The sequence below is a fragment of the Cryptococcus neoformans genome, chromosome 1 (assembly GCF_000149385.1).
Source record: "Cryptococcus neoformans var. neoformans B-3501A chromosome 1, whole genome shotgun sequence".
NCBI lineage: Eukaryota > Fungi > Basidiomycota > Tremellomycetes > Tremellales > Cryptococcaceae > Cryptococcus > Cryptococcus deneoformans.
The window spans coordinates 517,406-540,000 of NC_009177.1; the positions used below are offsets into that span (position 1 = coordinate 517,406).

Genomic DNA, 22,595 nt, shown 5'->3' on the forward strand with positions numbered 1-22,595 from the left:
GGTAACACAGTCTCTCTATGCATGCGATACAGAAAAAGACCTCCGGAATCCTTACAGAGTCAGAAAAAAGACATGATTCTCACGCTGCCACTCCCTCCCACTCCTGTAAGGCCCAGGCATTTGCACCACCCCTTTTCCACGCCCTCAATTCCTCCCTCTCTTTTTTGCTCTTCTTTTCCTTTTCCTCTCTAATCCCCACACTGCGAGCAGGTACTGTGCTCGGTTCATCCGCCCACGCGGCAATCTCATATGCGTTGGCTTGTTGTTCAGATTTCAATGTTAGTGTGAGAAGTCGTTGACGCCTGAGTCTTTGGCGCAATCGGATCCAAGAGGATACCTGATAGATCGTTACGTTAATTAATATTTCACAAGTTATATCTTGAGAGAGATTACCTTGAAGAATAAGACTATGGCTGCCAAACATAAAACGATCACACCGGTAGCTACAGCAACTTTCACAATTTTACTGGTGGCATACGAATAAACATAGCTTGTGCTTGTCGCGGATTGGGAAGCAGAGCCAGTGGAAGAATGTGTGGCTGTTGAGGCCCCGCTTGCGGTGGCCTCAGATAATGTGGAAAAAGAGCCGGCTGATTCGAGGGAGGGCATAGCGCTATGGAGGCATAGTAGCCAAAGAACCCCTTTGTACTGGTAAAACTTTGAGGGCAAGAAATAAGCCGATGCCAGTCTTCGTTAGATGCAAGAGAAAGGGCTTTACTTGTTTCTTCCTTTCGTGCGTTCTTCCGTTCCCGTCTTATCCGGTCTTGTCGACAATTGTCAAGTGAACATAGAAAGTGGGCCGAGGACAATAATTAGAGCCTGCTACCGACGTACGCCAGCAGCAACAACTTGGCCAGCGATGATGATACGATGACGGGCCTTAGTACATCATATTACGTAATCAAAAACAAAAGTCACGGAAATAGGCAGCTGTAGGGAGAAGCCTTTTCGGCAGCAAGATAGGCACGTCTTTATTCTATGGCTGTATTCGCATGCCTAAGCGTATATGAACCAATGGAATTGCACTGAAACTCGTACATGTTATTGAGTACTCTACTCTAACCTACATCCTATTTCATAACCATGGTCCGCTCAGCGCTCGCATCTCTCGCCCGTCCCCTCGCCCGTCAATCCACTCAATCCACATCTCTCTCTGCTAAACGATACGCGAGTCATGGGCCTACTTACAACCCCCCATCAGGGTATCTCTTCGGCGAACGTGTGAGTCAATGTATCTTAATCAAGAGCCTCGTTTCTTCAGATGTAAGGAACAATTTTGCTGACTAGGATACACTAGCCCCCCAAAGATGGAAAGAGAGTAAAGGAGTCTTGGGAGTAAGTACGAAAACACTGTTTCATCGTACAATCGCAATTATCGGTTGGCGTATGTCCGGCCGATGGCGAAAAGTTGGAATAGAGCATAATATGAGTTGTCCTTTGAGATAATCTTGATGCTAATTGTTTCCTTCGCATTATAGGAACATCTACTACGTTGGCATGTTTGGCGGAATGGTTTTTATGGGCGTAGTCTATGCTTACAAGCCCGATACAAGGTGCGTCGACAGCATGCTTGTCCTTTGGATGCTTCAAATGCTAATGCACATAACTCTTTGACTGGTTTCCAACCCTATCTTCCTCCCTACTGTAATCAATATCATTTCTCACCAATTTCCTTATCACTGGACTGCCTTTTTCCCTTCTTGGTGTATGCTCAACTGACGTTCGATTTTATTCATTACGACTTTCCGCTATTCGGTGGCAACTTTTTACTCAACAGCATTCAAAGCTGGGCCTTGAAGGAAGCCAAGGAACGTTTGGAGGCTAGGGGTGAGGAATACCAGTACAAGCCTAAGTCTGCTTAGAACAGGGATTTTACAAGGACATGTATTCTACACTACTGAAACTGATAATCGCGAGCGATCCTGCTATGCTCAAGGAGGAATCTATGTTGCAGGTATTGTTGATATCTAAACGATGGAGAAGGATTCAGCAGGACTGAAAAGCGGTCACGCCGCAAATATTCTATGGGGCACCAAATGAAGGCTCGAGGGGCGGTATTTCAGTCGCTAGCTAGGCGTGTCGTGTGGCCCGCCTCTATTTCTATAAGAGGGAAAGTCCGCCAACATTTCGAACTCCATATGATTTGTGCGCTTGACCAAAATGTGTGTCTTTGACGGTACTTTTGCTCATAGATCCTTCATATATCTTGATCGCTGTATCCTCCACGAAGGAAGCATTATATTAACGGCGGTATGGCATAACAGACCGTTTATGTAGTGATCGCCGGTGGTCTATCATTGCAAATTTCATGATGCCAAGTTAAGTACCATAGTCATGTGTGACAGCATGAGTCTTGGTCAAGAGAGAAACCCGCCGGTACGACTTAACGCCATGGTTGAACCGCATCACAAAACTTAATCGGCGACAGTATCTTCCGATCACACTGTGGAAAGCTAATGATCATCTCGGGTATACTTGTCCCGCCGGGATGATATAGACGAAGACGAAGCCTCTAAAGCACTCACGACAAATGGCCGACGTAAGTAGCACGCACTCGATTGGAATGTCCCGTAACGAACTGGTCTTCCCGCCCTCCTTCTGCTGCTAGCGCTGGCGCCCCTCAATGTAACCTGTCTGCTGTTTCTGCGTCATGTTCTCTTCCAATTGCCTCTGTAATGGAAGGATGGGTTAGAGTTCTAGCATGATTTTGCTCTTACTAGAAATGTGCTAGTCTTATGCATGGAGTACTAGCATACGTAGGACGTACTTTATTTGTATACGTACCGACTGGTTCACATTACGTAATACCTGGTAATGCTGCAAGAGTTGCTTTTGCCTTGTACGTACTGATTCAATCTCCCTACCTTTAGGCGATTATATCTAATCTAATCAGTATCCGTCTCCGGCTGTCAAATCCACCAACATGGCTTGCAGGCCTTCTCTCTACGCGTTATCGAGGCTCTCTTTCATTCCAAATACTCGTCCATTTACCTCGGCCCACTTTCCGAGACAGAAGTCAACTTCTCGCCAACGGCTTTACGCACTTTTAGGTCTTTCTCTTTCTCTTCCAGCGGGATATTACTTTTTCCAATCTTCCCCTTCACTGTCATCTTCTGTATATTCCGACCAAGAACTCAAATCATCAAAATCGCTCACACCATTTCACAAACTCGTCACGATCAAAATCCCATCTTCCTCATATGGGTTTTTCGACAAACCTTACAGGTTGGATGGCGAGGTCGCAGATGTGAAAGGTGGAGAGGTGGTGATTCAGCACGTTATGGTAAAAAGTCCTGATATTCAAATCGAGCGCCCATACACACTTATCAACGACCCAAATGCCGCAAATGGAGAAAGGGAAATGCGGATGGTAGTGAAGCGAGTGCGTGGGGGAGAGGTAGGAAGGTGAGCGCAAAAGTCACCATCATATGATCCTTTCAAAAGTCCAAGAATTGAGACAGTCCTCCTAGAGTGGTACATACTACCAAAGAGGGCGAGATGCTTGGTGTGCGAGGGCCTATACCGACATTCTCTATTTACCCTCAACGGTATGATAAAATCATTATGGTACGTCTGATAGCAGCAGTTCGGAACAGTTCAAAATCTGACTGTATACAGATATCAACGGGCACTGCTGTCTCCCCTTTCCTTCAACTTCTCGCGAAGCTTTCCCCCTCAAATGCTCCAAGATTAGAACTCATCCAGGCCCTTCCTGCTCTCTCTTCCAGTACGCCTCCCTTCTCTCATGAGTCTTTAGACCGAGCCGCACCCATTAAGTGGGACTGGGTAGACACAAATGAGGACCCTTCCTTCTTACCCTCCTTGGAGAAAAAGTTTGGAGAAAAACTAAAGATCACCAGGTTTCCTCAAGGTGCTGTACCTGCAGGCGCAGTGCAGGCAGCCCTCGAGGGAGTGAACAGAGAGCGAGTGCTTGTCCTTGTTTGCCTCCCGCCCTGGTAAGTCCCTCCCTTTGATCATCACTGCAGATTTTAATGAAGAACAGGTTAATGCGACCCCTTTGCGGGGGGATGACCCGCAATCTTGACCAGGGACCGGTTACTGGTGTGTTGAGAGAGCTGGGCCTAGGAAGCAAACAGGTCTATAAGCTCGAATAGACAAACTTTGAGGGAAGACCTCAAACAATACCCAGCATTATTATATACCCATTATTCTCTGTTTCATGCTATTTCTAACAACAGTGTTACAATATGGTACAGTGGTCATTCAGACATTTTGATACTATGGTCAGAAAGAGTCAGCTTAGAAGTTGGAGAAGTCAGCTGTAGTCATACGGACTAAAAGATTGTTAAAGGGTTTGGGAGAGTTACGCGTTATGATACGGGTGTACGGATAATTGTATCGGGTGTCTCTGACGGTGTGTCCAGTGGGTTTCCCATGTCTGAGGCTGGGTATCTGTTGGCCATGGTTATATATTGGAAGAAGAGATCAAGTATGAAAGGGGATGGAAGAAGAAAGCCACACAACACGACACGCCATCCGCCACAAACACACATGCGAGCGGGAATACCTCTTGGAATAGCTCGGAACTTCTGCCACGACGCCACCGGTGCCGTATAGACCCAGCCGCGCGCCCTCCCGAACGTACTCATCCGCTTGGACGGACGAACAAGCCCACACCCCTAAATCTAACCTACACTTTCACTCTAAAACCCCTCTTGCCTGAGGTGTCTATTGGAATTCGGGTGAACAAAACTCGCCTGATCCATAGGCTAAATATCTGAGTTCGCTCTTTAATACGGTTCCGGAGAAAGAAAAGAGTGATCACCTTTGTACTCAAAGTCGTTACCTCCCCAGAGTTCTCTGATGTCTGCCTCCCAGACTGAGGTTCCCGGCTTTGGCTTTTGCCCACGCGCAATAACTCTGCGATGGGGGGTCAGCAAGGCTCGACGGATGGAAAGGGCTGTCGGGCAAGTGCTCACATGTATGTATATGGTGCTGGAATGGATGTAGACAGGAGATAGACTGGGTTGTAGAGCATCTATAGATGCTGAGCTTGGAAGATCATCTGAGGAGAGAAAGGACCGTCTTCCGCCGGTTGTCGTCGACGATGATGATGAATGACGCTGCATATAGTCGTTGGCGCAAGCAGTGAGTCGAATCTTATATCTGTTAAATAAATATGTAATTAAGAATGATTCCGTCTTATGGGATTATACGAGAATACCATCCCTCTCATCTCTTCTAGCCATCTTTCCTCAACCTCTGCGAATTCTCCTCGTGCTATTCCCTTTCTCACCATCCCTTCCCATCGTTTATGCGTCCCTCTCCTGATGGAACGAACAAAAAACGGTGACACGATATTTAATGGCCAAGATGCGGGCATTGATCCGAGGATGGGATATAGCGGAAGAAGATGAGGAAGGGTGTTTAGAAGTGTAGATGCACAGTGAAGGGAAAGTGGTGTGCTGAAATTGATCTCAGCATCAATATCGAAATGAAAGGAAACGGCGAAACTCACCCATCCTGCATGTAAACATCCAAGAGATCTTGGACTAGTGCTTCTTCCAGCTTTCCTCCGTCATCTTTGACCTTTTTCCGTTTGCCAACCTCTCCCAAAGTAGCCCAAGCCTCGAGTGCCCCAATACCGCTGATGGACGATGCAGATCGAGCTAGACGAGGTGGGAGTATTTCGCCCGAGGCGGTTGCGTATGTCTGTGCGCTCAACGGATCAGACAGGGTGAGCGCAAGAAGTTGGAGGGCTGGCCTATGCTTCCCTAACTGTAAATTGGCGTCATTAGTATTATTCAAAAATACATGATGGCGTAAATTAATACCTTTCCGTAGACGATGGCCTTCTCATATACCAAACGCTCCATCCCTTCAAGTCGCTGCTCTGCTTGAGTGATGTCGTAAAAGGGTGAGCCGTGTAAAAAGAAGGCCAATTTTAGTCTCAGCCTCTTTATGGGTGTGTCTGGTGCCAGGCGAGCAAAGAAGTAGATGAACGTTTCCCGCTCCTTGCCCTTGATCCCTGCAATCCTTTCAGTCTCCTTCTTATACTCTTCTTGCAGTTCATCCAAATGGTATTTGACGCCATCGTCTGCTATTGTACGCTGAATTTCGTCGAGCAAGGAGCACAAGAGTTGTTGATGCAGATCTCGAGATGGAGACCGTTGCTTGACTACAATATGTTCAAGGTATGCTTGATGCGTTTCGGGATAGGGCTGGAGACGAGGAAGGAAATTCGCGGGGGATAGAGTGGCTGGAGGATGGTTGATAATCACCTGATGGGATATCGGTCAGATTCTTCTTGCCAGTTCGTCCAAAGTGGTGCGCTCACATCAAGGGCTTTCTCGGGTCTTTTCGCTGTCAGCCATAGCACGTGATCTGTCCATGTATCCACATCTTGAACGTTCGTCAGAGCCAAGGCCACTTCTTGCACAGGATCTTTGCACATGGGGTCCTGGTCTCCACTTTCCACCAATCTGCTCAAACGATTCAGTTTCGCGTGATAATGGCGGAAAAAAATTTCGACATACTCTCGTAATATATCCAGCACTCTTCCCCACTCTCCATTCTTCTCCTTGACTTTTGCCAGGACATACTTTCTCTTCTCCAAGAAAGGTTCCACTTCGGACATGATGATATCGTTTGAGGAAGATAGAAGCGCTAACAGCTGCTCTGTAGGCTCCTGGGAATCATTGGCAAGCAAAGTCAGCAATTTTGCGAGTGTAGTGTCGACCACCTGAGTCATGCGTGTCAGCTCACTGCTGTAGGAACGTATGGCAAGAATGTTTATTTTTACCATGTCAATTTTCCGACTATCCAAACCTCTGGCACCCCCACCTTTTCTTCGGGTGCCGCGTATTTTTGACAACACTTCTGCTAGCATCTTGTTGGCTTCGTTTTCCAACGCTTGTCGGAGATCAGTCGATGCTGGGGAGAGAGACGTAGATGGAGTGAGGTGAGGAGAGTAGTTTCTCTTGATGGATGAGGTTACTGTTCTCCGTTAGCATCCTGTAGACGGCGCCTTGAGTCGCTTACTCGAATCATCCACCAAATCCATGTCCATAAAAGTACTTGCCAATCCAGAGAATATCTCTCCCTCTTCTTCTGAGCCGATCATCTTTCCTCTCAACCCCTCAAACAACCGGACGACCCATCTCGGATCCACCTTTCCCTTGACCCAGTACTCTGCAGCCTTTTCAAATGATGCAGACAGTGTGAGATGTGAAGCAAGGACGAGGGACAAGTAACGAATGAGATGTGAAGCGTTGAGGGTGTCAATAGGCGAAGGCGATGGTTCAATAGTTCCCTTGCGGTAGCGACGGCGGATATCAGATACCAGCGACGCAGCCTCACTCAGCTGGTGTTCTTCACATAGGTTTTCGAGAAGCATGATGTCAGGAGTTGGAATGAGTGAAAGAATGGAGGATGGGGTGACGAGAAACGTTTCACACATTGCTGTTATAAATGCAGGAGACTTGTCTGCAGTATGTTCTAAAGTTGGCTTGGGAGAGGACGGGGGTGTGAGCCCGGACCCTGCAGGTGGATCATCTTCCTTTTCTTTTATCGAGTCTCCTTGTCTTTTACCATGTTCCTCAACAGTGGCTGGGCTCTCAACCGTAGGGGCAATCTTACCGCTCAAAAACCTCATTTTGGAGGGTTTCAATTTTTCTCCGCTAAACACATCGCTGACCCTCACTCCGTAAGGAGAATAGCTCAAAGACGTAGCGTTTGTTCCAGGTGGGAGCGATATGACTTGAGCGGGGCCGTCCAAATCTGATAGGGAGTGGATAGATATGGTTTGGTCAGAAAGTAGAGCTATGATCCAATTTGACTCGACAGCTACCCATCAATGTCAGCGAGGCAGCAGGACAATGGGATCACGAGGCGAGTGAACTTACTTATCGACAATGGGTGACTCGTCCATGTGATCGTTCCTCTTACTGGATCACCCTGCCCGTTTAAGAACACGCCCATCGTTGATGTTCCGGTATAACTAGTGACGAGGAATTCCTTTTCGTCAGGGATTACCACGATGTTTGCATTCACTGCTTCCTGGCCTTCACCTCCTTCTTCTTCCAAAGGCGGTACTTGGGATACGGGAAGTACCTCTGTGAGTGACGCATCTGATAGGTCGACGACGCAGTTGACTATTTGAGATGTCTCGGGAGAGAGCAGCGCACAACAGAGATAGGTTTGGAACAGAGCATGGGCAGTGGGAGCTGATGGAAGCGGTATTTCCTGTTGCAAAGTATCAACATAAAAGCCACGTTTTGCCGTGATTAAGAATACAAACTTTAATGGATTGAAGCCTGTTTCCAAGCCTATAGATCCCAAGAACTCGTCGACGAACAATGACGACAGTCATATCCGTCTTTTCCTCTGACCCCTGTCCATAATCAAGCTCGTCATCGTTCAGTATAACGGACACTACACCTCGCATGGTCGGTATTATAGTACTTGGAACGACTTCCAAGGATGGAAGAGTGAGCGCATGCATTGTGCCGTCTATGGATCGTGAGCTGGCCAAGTAGTGTTTTTGCGTGTTCAAGTCACCCACCGGATATCACAAAAAGCTTGGATACCTTTGGGAGGATGTACATCTTACTGACTGGCCTGCGAGGGAACAGAGTATGTTTATGCCGCATCACCCACCCATTTGCCTACAACTGGTAAGCTAGTTCGTGGAGCAAGACTGCAAGGGGTGACCAACCTGCGGATACATTGATCCCTCGCAGACCCACCACTCCACTGTACCGTCAGAGGCTCCGACGTAGAGATTGTAGCCGTAGCCTTCCACGCATCTGATCTCCCTGTGTTCATTGTTGTTGTTACTGTTGCGGACGGGCGACTGGGGAGGCGAGGAGGAGCGGGGCGCGAGGCTGTGCTGTGTATCGAACTGGAGGAGGTCTGGTGCCGGGCGGAGCTGCGGGATGAGGGGCTGGAGGTGGTAGGGGGCGAGCATCGCGGCGGGTGTATGGGTAGAGCGGAGATGGCACAGGCGAGACAGAGACGATGAGATATGGCCGGGTGCAAGTGGTGACGTGGAAGAAAAGGGGCCGACCCTGGATCCAGGGGAAGGATGGCCGGAAGCGGAATGGGCGCATCCTATTGGGGTCCTTCCAAGTTGCTCAGCCTGCTTTTATTTGTTGCCATCACACACAAACACCAACTACTCCGCCACTAGTGCGCCCCTCCCCCACTCTTCCTCCCCTCCCCCACTCCCCGCACCGCACAGACACACCAGCAGCCCGCCCCGCCTCCCCAGCCGCCCTTGCCACCCGCTCCACTCCACCCACGACTTCCAGTCCGCTTTTACCCAGCCAGCGCACGCCCTTCCACCCTCACGCCCTCCCTCCGCAGCATCACGCCCGGCCCAAGCCCGCCGTACGTAGTAGGAACAGCTAGGAACAGCCGTCGCCGCCCACTCCTTGCCCGGTTACCGAGGCAACCCACCATCAAAACATAGCACAAACATCTTTGTAATTAAAACAGAGGCACTCTTCCGCCACCCTCTAATCACATAGCCGGGACTCTTTCACCATGCCATCGCCGCCTCCCCAGCCGGTGCCCACGCGGTCGACCCGCTCCTCCAATCCACATGCCGGCCCCCATCCCCGGACGGGTGCTTCCCCCATGTCATATGGTGCCATGACCGGCATAAGCTTCACCAACGGCGGCGGCTTCTCTTTCGAAGGCAAGCCCCGCAGTGTCAAGTGGGGCAACGGCGGCATGATGGGCAGCTTTGGAGCCAGATTCTACGGCGATGCCGGGTGAGTTTACGCCAGTTGCCATCTCGGTCGATGCTTACCTTGCGCAGCGGCGACTCCCCCGTCATCCCATTTTCCACATCTGTCACCATGGAACCGTCTTCATTTGCCGCCTCGGCCCAGGCGTTCGGTTTGCCAGGTTCCATGTCGTCCAGCTACCATCGTCGATCATACGCTGCAGCAGTGGCCGGCTCTCGAGACCCTCATAACCTTTCCACATCTTTTGCCTCCATGTCATTCCAACCCATGTCTCTCGGCACCTCGTACAACCGTTCCCAAGTCCAAGGTCTCATGGCTCGCTCTGACGCAGAGTTGACCAAGGCATATGAATGTTGTGGCAAGACACATTCGGGATTGCATTCTCTCCTCGAACACGTGGAGGATTGCCACCCTTTTTCCGACCCTAATATGCCCCCCGAGGATAGCTTTTCTCCCGTCACCCATGCTATGGATCTCGACCTCGATGATGTACCGGAAGAACCTGCCCAGCCTCCTGCTCCTGGCTCTTCCCAATCTAGTCTTTCTCCGGACCCCATTGCCGCAGTCCCGGTGCCAAGCTATCCCTTGCCTACCAGTAAAACTCCAACTGACTCAGTCGGTAAATCCCCACTCAAGCTTTCCGACGTCCTTAAATCTCCTCCCGAAGGCGAATCTATGGTCAAGGCCTCCAATCTTACTCTTACCAGGACGCAATCATCATCATCTTCTCCGCCTGACGGCTCACTTGCCACCCCCACCACTTCAACTCAACCCTCTCCTGTTTTCCTTCAACCAAAGATTAATCCCGCTCGTCCCGCTTTCATGAGCATGGGTACCAACGCTATGCGCCCGGCCGCACAGCAAAAGAGATTCGACAGGGCCTTCAATGAAGTAGTCGCAGGTAGGAAGGAAGATGAACCCAAGGGTGACATGCCCACAGCTGTGGCTCCTGGTGTTCTCTTTGCGAGCGCTGTATCTAGCCTTGGCATTCCTACTGTGCCCCCAGGTACAAAAACAACAGAGACAACCACCCCTAAAGAGGGAGAAGCAGAAGTTAAACCTGCAGCGACAGATGCCACTACTTCTGCTTCGGCTGCAGCCCAACCCTCAAGCACGAGTACCGGTGCTGCTGCGCCCAGTGCCCCAAAGGTTTTCCCAGAGCCTGCCCTCCCGCAACCGAGTTTATTCTCCTCTCATAAACCATGGCGATGTCCCAATCCAGGATGTAACAAGGCATATAAGCAAAGCAATGGACTCAAGTATCATCAGCAAAAAGGGTACGTTTCAGGTCGCGTGATCTTGAAGAGAATGCTAACAGATTCACAGTCAATGTGATTTCGCTATCCATGACGCGGTCGATCTCGGTCTAACACTTGAAGAGGCAGAGGAGAGGAACAGACCTTTTGTTTGTGCTGTGGGGGCTGGATGCACTAAACGCTACAGGCAGATGAACGGCCTCAAGGTATGTTTACATTAGTGCATAACCAGGCAAATCTTGACACGACAGTAGTATCATTACCTCAATTCTGGAGAACATGGTCTCTATGGTCTCAGAATGCTCCAAAATGGAACTCACCCACATCCTCCTTCACTTCCTGCTCCTCCTCCAGTTCGTGCTCGACCTAATCCCCCCTCTTCTAGTGGTGTCACATCCGGTGTCAGCGCCCCTCAAAGACCCGCCGGAGCTCCTTATGCCATCCCTTCTCAGGCTACTAATACCATTAATGGTGCCGGCCAGGGTCGCGTCATTGGCCAAGGCGGTCATGGACAAAATCACCATGCTTTACCAAGAATGGGCACGTGGCCTAACCAGTCCCGTCCCGCCAACGGCCCTAATCCCATCAATGGGAAACCGGCCCCTAATCACGCCCTTGGGCCACAAAAAGTTCAACAGCAAGCAAGGCCTAATCCCCCGCCTCAGCCGCAGCCTGTCACAAAGGGTAGGGATGCGGTGTTGTTCAGTGCAATCTCTGAGGATCCCATGGACATCATGAGCCGGATGGACTCATGAGAATGGTTTTCGAAACGATAGTCACGCAGGCCAATTGTGTCAATTCTAAAAAGAATGAGGCTTCATCTCGGCGAGATTTTACTGCAACGAGGAGGGCATTATTCTGCGCGGAGGAAAGTTTGCAAACGAAAAGAAGAAGAAGACGTCATGTGTATAAAACACCCTCTTCCTCTATTATTTTTGGGTCTCTGGTCAATCTTGAAAGTTGTTGTTATAACCAAAAATATCACGTCTAATCCGTTTATTGCTATTTCATACTTTTCATCTCTTTTCCAGTCCTTCTTCATTACTTTATACATCACCCTCCTCATTTCCCATCCCACACTTCACAGATACACGCTTGCTCAACATTTGCACCTTCTCATATCTAGCACGACTAGATAATCCACATTAATCTTTGCATGTTTATAGAATTCTGGTCATTTTCGTTTTTCTTTTTTCTTTGACAATTATATCTGCTTCAAGTCGTGGCCTGCAATATTTCACTAGCGAATAGTTCTTTTGACTCGTATGTTGTGCGACTATATACGTATTGGATAGAACTATGGAATTATGTATCATTGGCATACCTCTTCATTTTGTTCCTTTTCTGTGAAAGGATATGACAACGACGCGTCGACGCGTGCGCGTTGGAAGCCGACTCAGTCGAGTCGCACCCACCACTGCTTACTGAGGGATCGTTCTGATCTTTCGTTCTATGTACGAGATTATACCCGACTGTACAAGTACAAGTAAACAAAGACAATAGGGAAGGTGTGTCACCTGGGACACTATTCAGACTCAACACCAACAACCGACACACTCGAGATCTCACTCTTCCGAGATTCAAATCGGGATAGCATGGTCCTTCCCGAAGCGAGACCACTACATCTGCCCCTATCCTCCATTATCCCACCGTCCGGTCCTAATCCAGGGCCGCCGCACACCCTCCCCGTGCCCAGCTACATTCTTGGCCCTCTTCCGCCCACGTCTCCTCTTCACTTGGCACTCCGTTACCTTGACCTGGCAGATGACGCTACCAGAGAAGACTGCGCTTCCAGTGCAAGACATGGCAGCAGCAGCCGAAATATGACACGAGATGAACACAATGGAAAAGGCGCGCTAAACACACCTACCAGGGTTCTCCTAGTGACGGGACCTAAAGCAGCGTTTCAAGATGCGATTGAAAGTGAGGATGAGAGATGGTTCCGTGAGCACGGAGGGTGGATGAGCGTCATTCAAAAGCTGAAGAGGATTGATATGAGGTGAATATCCTGCTTTGTAATCGTAGAGATGCACGGCTGATAACCTTCTGAATAGATTTTGTCCCTCTGCGAAACACCTTCAATTACTCCTCACTCTACTCTCGAAGAATCAAAGTAGGCAGGCCAACGCTGATAGCCACACGTTGGATGGCTGTCCCGGTTTAGTGATACTATGGAATGTGGCGGAGCTGTTCATGGTGTCGTCTACTGACACTGAACTAGAAGAAAACAAAGTAAAAGAAGACAAGAATGGCAATTCGCCAGGGTGCAGCAGTGGCAAGCAATTCAACGCCAGGTAAGCCACCCCGAAGCATATATACTCGACAGGATCTTGACCATCCATTTGAAAACAGTATCTGCATTTCCGATTACCTCAATGTACTTGCTGCTGCCAGAGAGACAGCCAATCATTTCTCTTCTATCGACCCATCGTACGCACGGTTTACCAGCTTATCAAGCCCAAACTGAGGATGACATTGCAGGGGACTTTCGACTCAACTCGTGGTCATGGAACCTAACTTGACAGCTCACTCCAGTCTGCCGGTGCTTCCACCCAGCGCCCAGGGCGAATCGTCCGGTGTCTCATCGCGACAAGCGCCCAGGGAGAAGAGAATATTTGTTGTGGACGGAGCCAGGCACTTGATGGGTGAGAGTAACGTGGCTGTGATACAACAACAAGGTCAGTAAGCAGTCTCAAAATCTAAACGCCTGTGAATCTACAACTGACGACCAATAGCAGGAGAAGAGCAGGAGGTACCCACAGAATATGAGTTGACAGTAGGCCGTGCGCAAGGGACTTTTGCAATGAAACGGCAACGTCGCAAAGGCGGAGATTGGACAGCGCAACAAGACGAGCTGCACGGCTGGGAATGGGAATGGGAATGATGATACAATGTGATCATTACTTTCTTGCCCCCCACCATCCCTTGCCGTAGCTGACCAGCACCTCATCGCCTTTGCCAATGCCGCCTCTGAGACTCCAAATCTCCATTCTCAGTTCCCCGCCTTCACCTTTACCGACTCGAAACTCGGCATTTTGCCCGGCGGGTTTGACTCCTCGATAGTCATTAACGAATCTCCCTGCATTACCCTCTCGAGCTGCATCTACACCTATCGATATATGCTGCCCAGGGAAGGGGTTTCTGATGTCAGAGGAAGACAGTCGAAGAAGAGACAAATCGTAGTCGCTTTCAGAATGTTCATCGAGGATGGAGTCGCTTCCGTTGTCAGGTGTGAAAGTGACATGGATGATACCAAGATACGGGATAACGAGTTCGTTTTCCTTGACTTTCTGTCTGGCGAAAAGTCCCAGTTGTCCATAAGCGGGATGTGAGACTTCAGCAATCTTTTTGATCTGGACATGAGACGGATGTTTGGTTGTTTGGGGTGTAAAACTGGGTGACGCAATGAACGGGAGAAGGGAAGGAGGAAACTTCGGGGAAAGGCGAGGTTTAGACAAGTAGATCACGGAAGCAGGCCAATTGGGAGGAGGTGCGGCATCATGGCCTTTGCTTGGAGGCATGTTTACGCGAGGGTTTTGGTAAATCAGAAGGCGATGATCATGGACTGATTACGACGACTGCACACAGTACCGTACTAAGGATTACTCTGGGAGTGGTATCCTTTTGGTCCAGTAGGACGAGAACATCAGCATCAGCACTTGTTACTGATGGCAAATGACCGGCTTAGATAATTTGCTTACTACCTTTTTCAAATCCTTGAATGCTACCCTTCTGCCTTGGTTCGACAAGCTTATGGCGAAGGTAGTGATGAGTATTGACAATAATCCTCGAAATAAAATCGTGAACGAAAGCAAACAAAGGGAAGTCGCGACAAATACCTTCGTATCGAAGTATATCCAGTTACGTAATTCGTTAATTTACTCCGGAGGAAGTTAAAGGTCACGCACCCAGTTCTTGACGAACGTCGTCGATCATAAAAAGCGGCAGCAAAGAAAATGTTCCAGACACTATTTAGAAAAAGGGAATGAAGATACGATGCGAAAGGGTCATTTGCATGTCTTTGTTCTGCCATATCACGAGAATACACCGGCACCAATAATAGCGCGTCAAGATGTTACAGCAAGTTCAAGTTCTGTCCACTGTCAGCGGTTACAGCAGTGCTTATACTTATTACATTCAACACGGGATGATATTCAAACATAACAACCAGCCTGTTTTTATATGCAAGCTCCGGAATTCGTCAAATTGCTCCAATTTCCCTGAGAAACTGCAATGTCGTTAGCAATCGACTAATGAAGGCATAGCAGAAGGGCCGTACAGTATCCATATCGAAATCATTCCATTCGAGATTGCCCTGGTTCATATCATCGACATCAAGCTGAATGATTTGTTTAGTTAACAATCTACCTAATGACAGATCACTTACCATGGCGGTCATCGTTTCTGTTCTCTCGGCATTCGGTGGTATAGACGTATTTTCGTAAAATAGGGGGACAGTAAGGGGTATAACCCCTGACTGCTCGTGCGTTGAGACTTTCGGTGCAGCTCGCCTCAATGTTGTTCTCGCCCCCAGAAGGTCCAAATCCTCCGTTTCCGTCTCCAATTCGTTAAAAGACGCAGAAGAAATGTTCTGCATAGCCCGCACTGCTTTTTCTCGAAGTCTGTTGACGGTGATCTATCGCAAATATCAGCAACTGAGTCAAGAGGAAAAAAAAATGAAGTAACACAAAGACGTACAAGCTCTTCTCTATCAGCTATTTTAAAAAGATTGATCCCAGATTCGAGTTCAGTAAGGATAGACCGCACCAAACTAGAAGCCGGCGCTCGGATCACCGCCGCCGCAAGGCAGACACAAGCCGCAAAGAGATGAAAGAAAAAGTGCCATCGTCGGTGAATTAGTTGACCGTGCAGGATGAGCATATTCCGCACAAGGAATACGACGCCTCTACAGGCTTCCAAGCAGGATAGATATGAATGTTTAAACGGGCTTGAAAGGGGCTCGTCTGGATATTCTCTAAGAGCTCGAATGAACCAACCTCGATGCAATGTAAGTTTCGCCTCATTGATATATAACAGGAGGGTATTTCGCTGGAAAGCCTCCTTGTGTCTGGCGAGATTGGTGAGGTCATCTGGAGAGGGTGGCAAAGATGGTGACAGGTGGTATGGTAGATCATCTTGAAATGCACACAAAGCCTTGTCGATTTCGGCGACCTCAGAGTAGACGAATGGCTTGATGCGCACTTGCTTTTCGTTGATCTGGGACCAAATCTTGGTCAAAGCATACGCCCTGGCATGAAAGCCGGAGTCAGTTTCAGCGAGTGGCACCTGGCAATCAATCGAAGCATCTGATATGCACATACCGCGCCCCAGCGCGGTACTTTGCAGGACATCGTATCCATGAATCTCCCAGAAAACTATACGCCGCACCATCGCCTGGTCTTCCTCCAGGCCCCAGTTACTGCCATCACGATGAAGACCAATAGCCTCGCATACGGCCATACCCATCCTCAACAGAGGCCAAAAGGTGTCTCCGCCAGAAGTGTCTTCCCCGCGATTCATTAGATATGAACCATAGAGATAGATACACTGCACATAGGTGACAGAATGGGAGGGGTCGAGGGACAAGCAAGCTCGTGCACCATTGAAATAATGTCTTGCCTCTTCATTATGTGGTGGTTTACTGAGATCCATGAGGGCTCCCAGAGCAAAAACGAGCAGTACGACCGCTAGCCTTTGCGGCTTAACGGGGTTGCTTCTGATAGATGCCGACTCGCGGTAGACGTGATGAAAGAATACATCATTCCATGACGGGCGCTGCACAATGTTGGTGAACCATCCAAAGGTCTGCGAGATGGTGTCAGCGGGAGCATCGTAGAGAAGAAGTATGGGTACTTGCGTGAAAGTACACTTCCGCCAGAGTTAGGCCAATTTCTGGGGGCGGGAGATATTGATGAAAAATGCCATCTATGTCAAGCTGACTATGGACGGAAGAAAAAGGAGGGAACAGATCGGTGTAGTCATTTGAAATGGCATGAGGTTGGCGAGGTGCAACAGATTCATCCGAGGGGACGAACCGTTCACAAGACACCGGTATCGACTGCTGCTTCTGAGAACCTTTGTTGTCATTATAGGGTACAAGGCAAGATGACATTTTTGCTCACTGAAAGATATACGCTGCTTGCTGCGCCGTAATACCTTGAGAAATGGGGGTCGTCACCTAGCGTCAAATGGCTGAAGCTGGTGAGACAATCCGAAGGCAGTTGAATGCTTGATTCAGGAGAGCTTGAGGAGCTTCGCCTTTGCCGAATTTCTTTCCTGTTGGCATATAGACTGTCTTGCAGAAGCGGATGTTGGGATGAAGTCGCAGTTTTCAGAGCTTCCTCAAGGGCTGCAATGCGGTTGTGAAGGTCCTACGTGTTGTCAATTTGTTGTCTTGAATAGAACACGGATAGATAATCATGCATACCTCCGTTCTGGCTAGAATCTTGCTGCGTATTATATGAGCTGTATACAGGCTGAGAGAACTCACGTCCTGCGAGATCCGTTTACGAGTTCTCCTTCTGGACAGATACTGTGATGACGGGTCAACAGCAAGTCACAGACAAGTGTAAGATCAATGTCCTTCATTCAAAAGGTGGCGACGGAGCGAGTAAACGGTGATGTTGATCTCCAAAAGGACCAACTACAGTATACCGCCACTTACCTAGCCAAGCCCCTTTTGACGCAGTGTCTACATGGGAACACCAACTCGCACTTGAGCTTCAGGCGTCTGCATTCTGCACCTATGTTGTTGGAATTTAGCATGCATCCATTTTACGTTGCCGGTAAACTGGTGCGCGGCAGTGGAGATGGGACTACTTGTAAAGTACATACAAGAGAGCGGCTTCTTCCTGCTAGAGGATTTAGAAGTTGTTGATCTACCAGACTGGGTAGACATAGGTTATGGATGGTGCTGCTGGTTGTTTGGTTATTGGTGTTCGTTACTTTGTGCGCGTCCGATCCCTCACTCCTACTCTATCTTATGATTTTAATAAATAAGGAATTTGTAAGGCGGCGCTGAACGTCAGACACGTGGATGTCACGCGATGACGCCAACGGCTGCTGTGTGAGCGTGGCGCGGCTGCTTCGTTCTTCGTTGTCACCAAAACCACAGCTGCAGCGGTCTTACACCCAGCCGCCCAGCTGCTTCTGTCTATATAGCCGCTCCTTGCCTTACGTCAACTCTGCCACTCGCCGCAACCTGTCTTCCTTCCTACCTCCCCTCCACCAGCCCCCCATAGCCCTCACGACATCATCGCGGACATGACTCAATACTCCTCTCCTTCCCCTCCCACATCCAACCTGACAAGCCCTCCTACCCGTCCCGGAACTCTTCCAGTAGCTTTCTCTCCTCGTTCTCACCCACATGGCCCTCGTTCACCAGAGTCTCAATCAACGAGGCGGAGCGCTCCAGGCTCGTCCCACACCAGATATCGCACTATGCCTCTTCCGGCTGACTCTTCTAGTACCAGCATCCCACACCGGAGTTCTTCCATCTCTGAGCATGCTGATTCTCCAGTCATTGTAGACGAGCCAGAAATCGGTCTTCCTGAGGCACCATATAGGCCTCCAGAGGCTGTCATCGACCCACCAGAAGATGATCCACCCCCCTATACGCCCGGCATAGTTGCTGAGCATATTGGAGAGGACGGTGATATGCAAGTGGACTCAAAGTTCACTGCCAAAGACTTCAATGCGTGGCAATCCAACCTCGAATCTTATGACCAGATGGAAATTGATCAGTCAACTAGTCAAAGTTCAATGCCTCAGTTGGGACCTGGTGTACTTCCACGGAGATGGCTAGCAATTGCCCATGAGCACGAACTCGTTAGGCCATATATAGAAGCACTTCCTCCTCCATCTAAGAAGTTTCACTCTCAAACTCACGCTCAGGTCGCTGCCGGTCAGGCCTCGCTTCCGCCACCGTCACAAAGACCGACTCCCGTTTTCGCCTCGAACAACCCCTTTGCCCAAGATTCGCCCCGTATTGCAACTCTCGAAGATATCATCCAAGCGCTTCCGGGGGATGGAAATGATTCGGAGCACTGGTATTTCTGTAGCACCTGTTGGGGATGGTTAAAGATCAAGGCGGGGCATGGCTTGCCTCCGGGGCTTCAGAGCATGGAAGAATGGGAGGCTTCTGTCATCGAGCAAAAAGCTTATCCTGACATTGAGAGTTTTGAGAAGGCGCGTGAACAGAGGAGAGACGAGTGGGCGAGGCTCGTAGGTATTCAAAACTCGAGGCTTGTCGCCCCGCAGGAACACCATCATTTTCACCAATTCAACACCTTGCTTCCCTCCAGCAAGTTGGCACGCATCGATAGGGTTGAAGTTGAAGAACACTTGAACGTTTTTCCTCACATCACGGTGGGGCTTGATCCCGAAGAATCATGGGAATCATTCAACCTCCCCCATTCACCGTCCAGGTTGTTTCTCAGTGACTCCTCCGATGTTTGGATATCAGTAGATGAAGGATTGGTTCCAGGACAGCTTCCTGTGGGCTTGGTGAACGCTTTCACAGCAGAAAAAATGAGCAATCCCAACCCTGGTCTTGATGGTGTGCAAAGCGTGAATGAGGCTTGGAATCTAATTGCCACGTGAGTATGCTCCGCTTTAGAATGAGAACATCGCTGAAAACATTCACAAGGCTTTTGATAAACCCTCTCTTCAAGGGCCAAAGAGGCTGGGTAAATCTCAATAATGCCAAATTCCAGTCAAAGATCGGGGCTGGGCTTGCCTCCTCGCATATTATGTATCATATCGGCTTCGCCTGTCAACAGGAGCCTGATGGTTTACGCGTGGGTCCTTTTAAAGGCGGTAGCGAGTCTGGAAGTGCTGCACAAATTGCAAACGAAGCGGGCAACATGGCGAAAATGGATAAGTACATGTTGAGGGTTTGGATCGAGGTGACACTCTATTTGTTGGCGTTCCTAAGGCGAAATAGTGAGTCGTAATTTTGTCATGATACCAGCTATAAACCGACAAGCATTGCCGCAGAATTGCAAGCAATTACCCCGCCATATATGGATGCGATACCCTTGGAAATTTCCATCAATGATATAGTGCCTTTTGCACAATATCCAACATGTTCGTACTTTATTTTTTCATTAGCATCCCATGTTTCGTCTAACAAGCATGACAGCTACTGCTCCCTTTCCAGACAACGTTCGTGAAGCATGTCATATTTTGGGCGTCACCAAGTATGACACTGCTGAAACTCTTGAAACCGCCTATGATCTTCAAATTATGTTTGACGAGCATAATACACCTCGGTACCTTGGCGCGCTAGAGAGAATTTCAGAGGCGTCTGTGGTTGGAAAGAGTAGTCTGGAGTTGAAGGTAGCAGTGGAAAGGAGTTTGGACAAGTATACAGACGGTCGGTAATTTGATTTCGAAAGGACGGCGTGAACTGATAAAGCCCAAATGACAGATGAAGTGCTAAAGGCATATGGTCTGATTGGATACACTCGCCAACACGCCGAAGACATTTCTATACCTCCTCAAGGTGCGCCTGACGATTATATCCTCTCCATGCACAAATCCGCCATCCAGGCCTCGACTTCTTCTCAGCAACGTCAGGACTTGAATAGGGCGCTGGTCTTAATCGGCAAAGACAGGAGAAGCGAGCAGCTAAAGAGTATGGGGGAGAAGGGACAGACCTTTGTCAGTGTACAGGAAGCGTATGAGGCGTTAAGTGCCCCGCGGGATGCAGTCGATGACGGGTTGATCATGTAAGTTTCTTTGTTTCTTATCGCACTTGATCTACTCACTGATGTTCCGGTCTGTTCCGGTCTAGGCAATATGAGATGGCCGTCAACGAATACCCTGGGAAAGCAGACCATTATAGAATGTGTCTCTCCGTCATTGCGGATGCTCCTGGAGAAGAAAGGCCAGGGTTGAAGCAGTTCTTGCAAACCGGTTCAAGAGGTAAGCTGCGTGCCATGTACTCGATCGATCAAGTTGCTAAAGTTCCTATCCAGAACCTGATGTACCCGCTAGAAAAGATATTCCAGCAGGATTGCAAAACATCGGGTAAGTGCATCAAAAACCATGAAGTGATGTGACTGAAGTGAATAAATTTGCACAGAAACACTTGTTATCTCAATTCCATATTGCAATACTTGTACACCATTAAGCCCCTTAGAGAAGCCGTCTTGATCTTTGAACAGGATAAGAGCAAAATCGTGCCGACTTCAAAGTCAGAAGTAGAGCGAGCAAAGCGATGTGAGCTGGCTGATACAATTTCGCCATCATGTGTATCAATAGCTAACTTTTTTCTTCTAGTCGTACGCCAACTTCGACTTCTTTTCCTCCAGCTCTATAAAACGGAACTCCCCGCTGTCCGCCCGGACGAAGAATTGGCTTATCTCGCCATTACAAGACCGGAAATAGATAGCATGGTTGAGCAGACTCAGGAACCGCCGACGGAACTCTCTGCTTCGACCGCCACAGCCACAGACTCTGCTCAAATCACACCAAACTTGCTGGACAGCATCCCATCTGTACCAGAGCTCACCACTCTTCCTTCGCCTTCGTCGACCATTTTCGCCTCACCACCTGAATCACCCCGACAAGACCTGACGGGCACTCCTATACCTTTGGAACAGGACGAGATAACAGAGGAGATGGAGTTGGACGCAGATAAAGAAAACATTCGATCTCCAGAATCGTCAAGTACTCGATCCCGCGACACCTCCAGCACGTCTACCATTCTCGGGAAAAGGGGTAATCAAGATAGAGAAAGAGACAATTCTCGCTCCCCTGGTGAAGAACGGGTAAAATATAAACAGGCCGAAGGATCAGGCAATAATGCTACCAGGGGTAAATCTGAAAGCGAGAGTGCATTGGAATTTGAGCTGGGGACTGGCTCCAGGGTCGAGACAACGCAAGCTGATCAAGTTGAAAGCCCGTCACTGGGTACAGCTACAGAAATTGCCCATCTGGAGCTGACGACGCCTGCGGGGTCTCCAAGTCAGACGCGCAAGGAGGAGGCAGAAGTTTTGGCCCTTACGCAGCCAGAGGACAAGTATGAGTCGCCCAGTGCACCTCCATCTCTCCCACCAAGGCCTCAAGCTCGCAAGCAAGAAACGCTCAGTTCGGGTCTACGATTTGGTGAGTACATGGCGACTTTCTTACTTGGTCAAGGACTGACTGTTAAGTAGGTTTGCAACAGGATGCTGCTGAGGTACTTATCAATGTACTTTCTCAATTGGAACTGGCACTGGAGCAGCCCGGAGAAGATGGAAAAGAGGCATCGAATCTCATTAAAAAGTACGCTACGAAGATGACATAAAAATCGATTGCTAATGGAAACTCTCTAGTCTGTATTCTTGTAAATATCGCCAGCAGACGGTGTATGAGTCGTCCTCTCCTTCCTCTGATGATCAACCCACCTATGATGCTCAGACCCCAGTAGAATCTGTCTTCACGCATCCGATTATCGGTGTCGAGGAGGAAGGCAAGGACTTGTATGACTGCCTGGCAGAACTGTATCTCGGTGGCTCAGCCATTGAGTATGAGGGGAAGAAGGGTTTTATGATGGATCTCATGGACGAGTTCCCGCCCATGCTGTATATTCAGATGCGGGTGAGCAACTAGGAGGCTTTCGGTTGTGTACGTGCTGATG

The 22,595-nt window shown here is 49.0% G+C and overlaps 8 protein-coding genes across 8 annotated transcripts in view; 5 read left to right on the plus strand and 3 right to left on the minus strand.

The window, feature by feature from the left end:
- Positions 1–79: 79 nt before the first annotated feature.
- Positions 80–609, minus strand: CNBA1870 (hypothetical protein; the record flags this gene model as incomplete). The annotated part of the gene is made up of 2 exons (XM_773094.1): positions 80–337; positions 394–609. The coding sequence occupies 2 exons, from the start codon at positions 607–609 to the stop codon at positions 80–82; spliced, it is 474 nt and encodes a 157-aa protein (XP_778187.1).
- A 474-nt stretch (positions 610–1,083) lies between these two features.
- Positions 1,084–1,862, plus strand: CNBA1880 (hypothetical protein; the record flags this gene model as incomplete). Its single annotated transcript, XM_773095.1, has 4 exons — positions 1,084–1,221; positions 1,298–1,335; positions 1,479–1,553; positions 1,778–1,862. 4 exons carry the CDS (start codon positions 1,084–1,086, stop codon positions 1,860–1,862), a joined length of 336 nt encoding a protein of 111 aa, XP_778188.1.
- Positions 1,863–2,923: 1,061 nt separating this feature from the next.
- Positions 2,924–4,115, plus strand: CNBA1890 (hypothetical protein; the record flags this gene model as incomplete). The annotated part of the gene is made up of 4 exons (XM_773096.1): positions 2,924–3,405; positions 3,471–3,567; positions 3,619–3,956; positions 4,004–4,115. The coding sequence occupies 4 exons, from the start codon at positions 2,924–2,926 to the stop codon at positions 4,113–4,115; spliced, it is 1,029 nt and encodes a 342-aa protein (XP_778189.1).
- A 1,031-nt stretch (positions 4,116–5,146) lies between these two features.
- Positions 5,147–8,929, minus strand: CNBA1900 (hypothetical protein; the record flags this gene model as incomplete). The annotated part of the gene is made up of 11 exons (XM_773097.1): positions 5,147–5,426; positions 5,480–5,739; positions 5,796–6,242; positions 6,299–6,443; positions 6,498–6,703; positions 6,764–6,957; positions 7,003–7,806; positions 7,866–8,205; positions 8,261–8,472; positions 8,525–8,627; positions 8,678–8,929. 11 exons carry the CDS (start codon positions 8,927–8,929, stop codon positions 5,147–5,149), a joined length of 3,243 nt encoding a protein of 1,080 aa, XP_778190.1.
- Positions 8,930–9,507: 578 nt separating this feature from the next.
- Positions 9,508–11,724, plus strand: CNBA1910 (hypothetical protein; the record flags this gene model as incomplete). The annotated part of the gene is made up of 4 exons (XM_773098.1): positions 9,508–9,737; positions 9,785–10,990; positions 11,040–11,175; positions 11,224–11,724. The coding sequence occupies 4 exons, from the start codon at positions 9,508–9,510 to the stop codon at positions 11,722–11,724; spliced, it is 2,073 nt and encodes a 690-aa protein (XP_778191.1).
- An 840-nt stretch (positions 11,725–12,564) lies between these two features.
- Positions 12,565–13,853, plus strand: CNBA1920 (hypothetical protein; the record flags this gene model as incomplete). Its single annotated transcript, XM_773099.1, has 5 exons — positions 12,565–12,968; positions 13,024–13,263; positions 13,322–13,408; positions 13,451–13,647; positions 13,708–13,853. The coding sequence occupies 5 exons, from the start codon at positions 12,565–12,567 to the stop codon at positions 13,851–13,853; spliced, it is 1,074 nt and encodes a 357-aa protein (XP_778192.1).
- Positions 13,854–15,170: 1,317 nt separating this feature from the next.
- CNBA1930 (hypothetical protein) lies at positions 15,171–17,867 on the minus strand (the record flags this gene model as incomplete). The annotated part of the gene is made up of 10 exons (XM_773100.1): positions 15,171–15,197; positions 15,249–15,308; positions 15,357–15,605; positions 15,668–16,774; positions 16,827–17,036; positions 17,092–17,340; positions 17,397–17,418; positions 17,460–17,501; positions 17,634–17,712; positions 17,804–17,867. 10 exons carry the CDS (start codon positions 17,865–17,867, stop codon positions 15,171–15,173), a joined length of 2,109 nt encoding a protein of 702 aa, XP_778193.1.
- A 365-nt stretch (positions 17,868–18,232) lies between these two features.
- The window catches only part of CNBA1940 (hypothetical protein), a gene marked incomplete at both ends in the record, with an annotated part of 5,156 nt that continues 793 nt past the window's right edge, over positions 18,233–22,595 (plus strand). The window contains 11 exons of the mRNA XM_773101.1: positions 18,233–19,566; positions 19,617–19,912; positions 19,967–20,056; positions 20,112–20,345; positions 20,388–20,700; positions 20,766–20,896; positions 20,950–21,001; positions 21,057–21,193; positions 21,254–22,081; positions 22,132–22,240; positions 22,291–22,555. Of these exons, the coding sequence (XP_778194.1) occupies positions 18,233–19,566; positions 19,617–19,912; positions 19,967–20,056; positions 20,112–20,345; positions 20,388–20,700; positions 20,766–20,896; positions 20,950–21,001; positions 21,057–21,193; positions 21,254–22,081; positions 22,132–22,240; positions 22,291–22,555 (3,789 nt within the window). The remainder of the gene's footprint in view (positions 19,567–19,616; positions 19,913–19,966; positions 20,057–20,111; positions 20,346–20,387; positions 20,701–20,765; positions 20,897–20,949; positions 21,002–21,056; positions 21,194–21,253; positions 22,082–22,131; positions 22,241–22,290; positions 22,556–22,595) is intronic.